Source organism: Semicossyphus pulcher, unplaced genomic scaffold, assembly GCF_022749685.1.
Source record: "Semicossyphus pulcher isolate SPU_LCO1_2020_fin unplaced genomic scaffold, fSemPul1.0.p SCAF_18, whole genome shotgun sequence".
NCBI lineage: Eukaryota > Metazoa > Chordata > Actinopteri > Labriformes > Labridae > Semicossyphus > Semicossyphus pulcher.
In genome coordinates, this window is record NW_027211691.1 from 10,986,913 (window position 1) to 10,994,719 (window position 7,807).

At 40.7% G+C, this 7,807-nt stretch overlaps 1 protein-coding gene across 1 annotated transcript; it reads right to left on the reverse strand.

The window, feature by feature from the left end:
* Nucleotides 1-411: 411 nt before the first annotated feature.
* Nucleotides 412-4,832, reverse strand: LOC138596228 (polycystin-1-like protein 1). Its single transcript, XM_069667851.1, has 10 exons — nt 4,672-4,832; nt 4,338-4,572; nt 4,091-4,195; nt 3,664-3,804; nt 3,198-3,332; nt 2,398-2,610; nt 1,531-1,695; nt 1,067-1,234; nt 887-984; nt 412-769 (listed from the first exon to the last, which is right to left on the reverse strand). Exons 1-10 carry the CDS (start codon nt 4,830-4,832, stop codon nt 412-414), a joined length of 1,779 nt encoding a protein of 592 aa, XP_069523952.1.
* Between the last annotated feature and the right edge of the window lie 2,975 nt (nt 4,833-7,807).

Sequence of the window (7,807 nt, forward strand, 5' to 3'; positions counted from 1 at the left end):
CATTAGATAGTAAATGAGGATAAGGTAGTAAATCTGTCTTCAACAGGTAATATCTTGAGGGAATATCTTCTCACAACATCACAGAGGAACTAATCACAGAAAATCTGTATAAAAAGATATATAAATATTACTTTTGCTAACAAAACAAACAGATACAGTCAACTTTAATGCATAAAGTACATGGAAATTAAGTTGAAATGGAAGATTGCAGGTATATAGGATAGGCAAGGCATAGGATCCTTAACAGTCCAAAAGAACTAGGCCAACCTGTAGTAAAAAAGATTTTATAACAATGTTTTTTGGCACATATAAAACAGTATTATTTGATACAGTAGCCCATATAAATTTAGAAATTCGAGACATCTGTTTTGCTTGCCGTGTCTCAGACAGGACTGTCCCTGCATGTAGACCCTACTGTGTATCTGGTAGTACATTCCCAGGCTCCCTGTGGACCAGAACTTCCACCAGCACCTCTGTATGAGTGGCCTGAGTTTCACTTAACCAGCACAAGTCATTTGTTTCAGTCCTCTGGTCACTTTGCTTCTCCAGAACATTTTCTGTACAAACCTGGATAAGTAATGCCGACTCTGGCAGGGACAGGCAGTGTTGTGCCTTGAAAAAAGTGCTAAGCTCCGCATTTTTTGGGTTTCCTTCAGCTCTTGTTTCACGTTGCTGGAAATAATCCGGTTCCACAACAATGTCAAAGGTATTGTCTCCCCTTTGGCTTCTCTGCTGCAGTAGCTGCAGTGTCTCCACGTCAAGCTTGGGCCTGGTGACGCATTTTAATGCAGAAAAACATGGGAATTCTTAGAATTTTGTAATTTATGTTAAGTCTTTGCTTATGGTCAATATGTAGCCCATGTAGATTGAAGACAAAATGCATTACCTGATCAGGTGCAATGGAGATAGGGTTTCCCCATGGCCGCTGACATTTGTGTGATCGTTAGCTCGTGTCTCTTCTGTTAGAAGTGCTCTTACGAAGTCCTGTAACAGAATTACACAGTGTTCAAACAGCATGTGAGAGCAACTATGTCTATTTTTTTTATATGTGTCACTATTAACTCACCTGTGCATCTATTTGCGAGGGCTCCTGCGTGAGTGAGGGGACAGGACTGTCCTCCTCCCTGTAGCGATGGGCTTTAGGGGGCAGCGTGTGGGGCAGACTGTCTGAGAGGACGTTGAGTTTGAACATAAGTTCATCCACTAAACTTTCAAACTCCTCAAGGTGATACGCCTATAAAACCAGAAGGAAAAGAAATGTACTTCTTAACTTATATATCTGTGACTTATGAGGAAATACAATAAGAGGCAAATAGATTTATGGGAAATGTAGTCTTCATTTTAAGAAACACCCCTCAGCTATGAATAATCCTGATTAGTCTCAATTGGTCAGACCAAGGTAATAGATAAAGATACATACTTTTTTTTTAATTGCTATACCTGAACCTAAAAATTCAATAAAAGATTTGAATAAAGATCTTAAATACTTGACATTTTTCTGCTTGTATGGACTGAGTGGATTTTCCTCACCCTTCTTTCCACTTGATTTTCAATCCATGCATGTCTACGTGCAAGCCCGGTAAACTCAGAGACCCTCTGTCTGATGTAGCCGGCTAATTCTGCTACAGTGAAGACATTATTTGTGCTTTTGGATGCTTTGGCACCTCTGACCAATGAGGACATCACAATTATCGCCTGCAGGAAAGACACACAACTTTTAGAACACGACAGTGATGTAGACAGGAGACAGTTTGTTCCACATAGAATAAGTTGTGTAAAAACTTAATTTATGCATAATTCAGCCATCAGTCAGCTTTTGTGTTTAACAGTCACAACTGTTACAAAGAAAATAACTTTAAGATATAATCTGGAAGATTTTCATTTAAATAAATGTCTGTTAAGTCACTCTCTATCGCTGAACGAGGTAACACAATGGTGATTGAGGTTATGGCCCACTGATGAAAGCCTTTGCATTTGCAGTTTTATGGGCCGGCTGTCTGTGGCGAAAAAATCACATGTAATGCCCAGCTTCCATCACCCAGCAGTGGTTGGTCTGCCAGAGAGGGTAGGCGTAACTAAGCGCCTGCTTTTCCGGTCTCTGCAAGTGTTGCGAGTAAACAGTAATCTACTATGGCTGAACAAACAAAGAAAAGATCGATGACTACAGATACAACTTCAAAAATAAGTGAAAATCCAAAGAATGAAGGCAAACAGTCTAAAAACACAAGCAACCTTCAGCAAGGAAAATCAAGAGTTACAAAGGGAGCCAACCGTAGACGTCTGGTTATCTGGGAAGTGTGCTCCCGTAATTGCCGTTAATCGCCATAAGGTGCCGCCAAATTAAACGAAACAGAGATCTTCGAGCTTATTACTTTAAAATGTTGTAGTTATACATACAAGTGCTGCCCACACAGTGGAGAACAAATGGAAAATTCCATGGTAAAGGAGATCACGCCCAGAGAGGAGGAGGCTCCTGACAGCCCTGCGGCCCCAGTGATGACAAAGCAGAGTCTGAGGGGAGTGTGCAAGTGCGCTGAAGGCCCTGGAGCTTTGTACAAAAAGGAGATTTCCCACACAGGACAGCACCACCATCAGGATTAGACCTGAAACCTAGGAAAGAAAAAGAAAAACAGTTACAATATATACCCATATAATCAGTCCTAAGAGGGTTACTAAGAGAGTGTAAATCTTGAAGGTAGGACACGGTATCACAAGGAAAAAAAGATGCATTAATGAGACAAATTGCCTACAGAATTTACAGTAAGTCCTTCAACAGGAGTGCATTATATTAGTCAGTCTGATAAAAATTAATCAGTATGTTATCAGCGCTAAAGGAACAATCTCAGGTTGTAGCACACATGAAAGTTAAACATGTGGAAAAAGACATTGATAATTTAAAAACATTTCCAGACAACTTTTGACGTTGACAGATTCAGACTTGCTATTTCTAAAATACTGATAAACTAGTTCTTGGAATAAAGGCCTATTCTAACAGGTAGGACTTCTGCACATTGTGTCACTAATAGAGTCACATTTCTGAACCAGTTTAATTGTTCGCTCGGCTGTTATAGAGTCAACCTGTCACATTTTTTCCATTCTTGTATTATCTAACTGTCATGCTGCCAAATAACTCATCCTGATTTGTTGTACATCTACCTTCCTTATAGACAGGTAGGAACTCTGCACATTGTGTTTACCATTGGCCAGAAAAGTCTGGAAAGTGAGCGAGTGAGGAGCGTAGCAGAGGTGGCCAACGTCCTGATCAGCGTCAACACAGTCACACACTTCATGATGAGGAGGAAGAGCAGAACTCCACGCAGAGTGCGAATACACTGCAAGTAAAAAAAAAGGCCACATTATGATCACTCAAGGACGTCCCCACCTTAGCCATCCTTGTGTATTTAATAAGGGTGTGTTAAACAGAAACATCCATGTACACAGTGTGTCGTCCTTAAAACTATTTTAAGTACAATTTAATGTTATAACAATATTCAGGAAGTCAACTACTGATAATTATAAAGATGAGGCTCTATCAATTTTAATGGCAGTTACTGAGATGAGTTAAAGCAGCACAGGGAGAGACCAGTATCTCTACATTAAATATTTGTTTTCCTGTCTCTCCAACCCTCCTCTTCTGCCTTCATCCGTCTCTTTCTCTCTCACTTGTTCCCAGGCTGCCAGGAGGCTGATATCAACATGTCCTCTGTAGTTGTATCCCTGCAGCAGCTCCAATACGTCCAGGATAATAACGGAGTGGTAGATGTAATAAACATAATACACCAGAGTTACTATCAGCACACTGACCTGAAGAAAAAAAGAGAGATAAAAGAGAGTTTATTTCTGTATAAAAGCCTTAAAGTTAACTGCATTTAAATCAAGCAGTGTGCTTTGACCTTCAAATACTTTCTCTGTGTGAATAACACAGGTATGTTAGTTTAAGAGCTAAAGGTTACTCTGTCCTCTCAGCAAGGTCATTGTGATCTTGTTTGCACTGCTTTGAGGCTGATGTTCAAGCTAGGTGCAGGTAAGTCTTTTAATCTTTTTTTTTAGAATTATATTTGCAATATTTTTGCATATTTGGTGGGCTTACTTCAAGCCAGGTGCAGGGTGTCCTCCAGTATCCCATCAGCCCTTGCTGCCCCACAGAGTACACTTGATCACAGAGTTGCAGCAGAGACAAGAAAAGAAAAAGGAGCTGGAAAGGAGGGACAAAAAGCACGTGAAACCTTCAGGCTTTTGACTGAAAATCATCACATTCAGTCCAGTGTTGTGTTTGTCAACCGAATGATTATGTACATTTTAGTGTGTAGATTTTGCTTGGTTTTGAGGCTGGTTACCTGGCACACCATAACAACATAGTCCCACGCAGCAGGTGTGTAATACACCCTAACTGACTGGACTCTGGCAGAGGGCAGCAGAACACCCATGGGGCTCTGCTCAGCGAGCATCGTCACACCGGTGAACAAGTTGGGTGCAGGGCTGAACAAGGTGAACTGGACTTTCACTGCAGCCGTCTGTCTGCTCAGCCAGCCACCTTTATGCAGGAGCTTCAGTTTGGACTCAGAGTCAGACCTGCGGAGGGACAACAGAGTGATGGTGATGATAGAAGATGAAGAAATCACAATAAGAAGACTCGAACAATTATTTCTCTTGTGTCTGTGTGTTTCTCACTTCCTGTGGCCTAAGCCAACTGTAGCACTCCGTCCTAAGTAGCAGCCCAACTGACCACATGTCCTTGGAGTTGTTGTCACAGGTACTAAGACATTGTGTGGGTCGGTGGATGTTTTGCTCCCAGACAAGAATAAGCGAAGACGCTCTGGTACAAGAGTCATACTAGAAACCTGAGCAGTCATACACAACACAAAGACAGTCAGAAAACACAGTCAGAGATACTAAAGGTGTCACTTTTGACTGATGGTTATATTCTGACACATAGCTTTTATAAATGTACGGTAGAAGAACTCATTTATGTCACAATGTAATAAGTTCTAAACCTTTGCAGATACTGAAGTATGCCCGGACTAATACAGTGTACAGAATGTGCCTTTGCCCTTGTTTGTGTAACAGCACTCTCTGCTGGGGGAGTTTGTGCAAAACACAGCAGTATGATAAAGTCATAGGGAGAATACAGTGGGACTAATTGCTCCAAAATAAAGCAAAGTACACTGCATCATTGGAGAAATGTGTTTTTTTACTCTTAGGTATCCGTTTAAGAAAATAATTTAATGTTTTGTTTTAAAAATCGTATACATATCTTAATTTAATTATTTTTCAGAGCCTCGCCTTCCTCCTGAAACCAACAAGCCGTTTTGCCATTCAAAAGTCAGACCTTAGTCACGATTGGCTGACAGTATTTGGAGTGACCGTGTAAGCCCCTCCTGACACATTCCGCACTGCACTGTCACTCCGAAGTTGTAGAAAACATGGCCGCTCTATGATTGGTTATTCCGTCTTATATGTACAAGCCAGAATCACCAGGAAGGTATTGGAATGACTACAAGCTAGTGAAAGAAGGCAGCCTGAGGTGAATGACGGTGAGTGACGATTGGTCGATTTTAGCTGTCCTGATCGGCCCATTTCAGAGGCTATCTTTATAAAAATGTAATTCTGGAAAAACCTTTTCACACCCAAAATGTGAAACCCATGCAGAATATGAGAATATCCATTTAAAAGATATGGCCCTTTTAATATTTGTTTTCACTCTGTCATAAATCAGACTTATTTCTTCTTAAAGCACAATTTCTGCCAATCCAACGTTAAAAAGAATCTTCATAATATTTTTTTAGTGATTCTTATTATGATGGCACACTTCTGTAACAATATGAACTGAAATAAGTCGGGTAATACGACCTGTAAAGGCATTTTTTCTGTTGCTAACCTTGTCCTGAAATGAACTGGTCTTCCACAGGACTGGCTCTCCAATCAACATGTGTGACTGTTGAGAAGTGAAAAAGGTGAAAATGTTTGATTTAATTCTGATGAAATATAAAATAAAATCTTTACTAAGCAGGCATATTTCTTTCAGTGGATTAAAAAGACTTGTAAATATGATCAGGGGAAATAATTACCAAGCTTCTGTAGCTCACCTCGGTTGCAGCTGATGTATTCTTGTACAGTAAATCAAGGAGACTGGTCTGAGCCCACTTCCACCAGTCCTCATGCTTTTGTATGGACATAAATGTATTTTCATGTCCCCTGTTGAATGGTGAAATTATATTTTGGAGTGTGTATATCAGAGAGCAAGAGAGACAAAGAGAGAGAGACAGTATGTGTGTGCATATGTACCTTAGTAGCTGTTTTCTGACAGCGTTATTGAGGTGGTTATGATCAGCGAATGAGCTGCCATGATTTATGCACAGCATCAGTAAAAGCATGGAGCCACAGACAGACAATTCCCTGAAAGATAAGACGAAGCGATGATTCCTTTTGCTGCTTTAAATAATATAATAACTGGTGCACACATTTACAAATTCACACCTGAGGGTTTTGCGTATGAGAGTCTCTCTTCTTATCTTCCCATGAGTTTTCCTCAGTTCTGCTCGAGTTGGCGGGCGTACGTGACGGAGGTAGCGGGCTCGCTGACGAGCTCCAAGCAGCTGTCAATCAGAGGAAAATGTCCTGATGTTTAAATAGAACAGGGTTAAAGAGAATAGAATCAAATTGAGCAGGAAGTGGTTATTACCTCTTCAAGGTTTGAGCATCTCTCCTGAGGAAAGGCGGTTTTCCAATATTGCTTTTCGTGTTGATTAACACCACCATGGCTCCACTGTTTAGAAACCTCTTTTTCAAAAGCTCCTATTGTGGAGAAACTATGAAAGTCTGCTCTTTTCCTGTACCAAAAGGAGACAGCCACAGCCATTGTGATTATCTGTAAGAGAGAGGGAGAGCATGTTATCTGTGTAAAGTGCAAAAAGTTGAGTGTTAATTTAAGGATTACTATAAATTATGTTTTTTAAATATATTTTCAAAAGGCTGGTTTTAGTTTACCACAACTGGCTGGATCAAGAAGATGCAGGATATCAGGGAGAAGAAAAGAGAGTGTATCCATAGAAGAACCTGACTGCTGCTGAACCTGACGCATGAAAACACACACATGCACAGTTTTATCTCTAACTGTGAATCTACACCGACACTGCAGCGTCAGACGGACCTGCGCGACACGTAAGAGTCACTGCAGCATCTATTTTGCAATCTACACCGGCTTCGACTACAGGAAAGATGAGTCTCAAAGTTAGCTAGTGGCAGTTGTGATTCCTGGCGATAAATAGGGGTGGCAGTTATGCCAGGAAGTGTGCAGTCTGCTGGAAACATTAGAAGAAGAAAACTTTGCAACCTACCTTTAGACATCTTTCTGAATTGTGCATAAATCCTGTGTATTTATTTCGGATGTAGAAGTCAAATGAGAATGATTTAATAGGATTGGTTTACCCAGATGATGAGGAAATGTACATATTCACGGCTCTTTTAAATTAATCTTACCTGCCGATTGATAACTTCAACAGGAAACTGAAATCAAAGTTGGCCAAAATAAAGAGATCACATCATTTAACATGGTCTCCTTGGTTGTCGGAATGTATTTACATGGCAGTCAATAACTTTACGCTTCACTGACGTGCAGCAGCAGCGGGGAAAAATAGATTTGACATGTAAAACAAACGGAGCAGCAGAAAATTACTCCCATATTACGCCCGCTTCCCGCACAGCATAAGCGGCTGGTGGAGATCGCAGCATTGACTAACATTTAAGCGGTTCTGTCCCGGCACACGTGTGTCAAAAATACGCTTCAAATACATTGCCTGTGTAGATT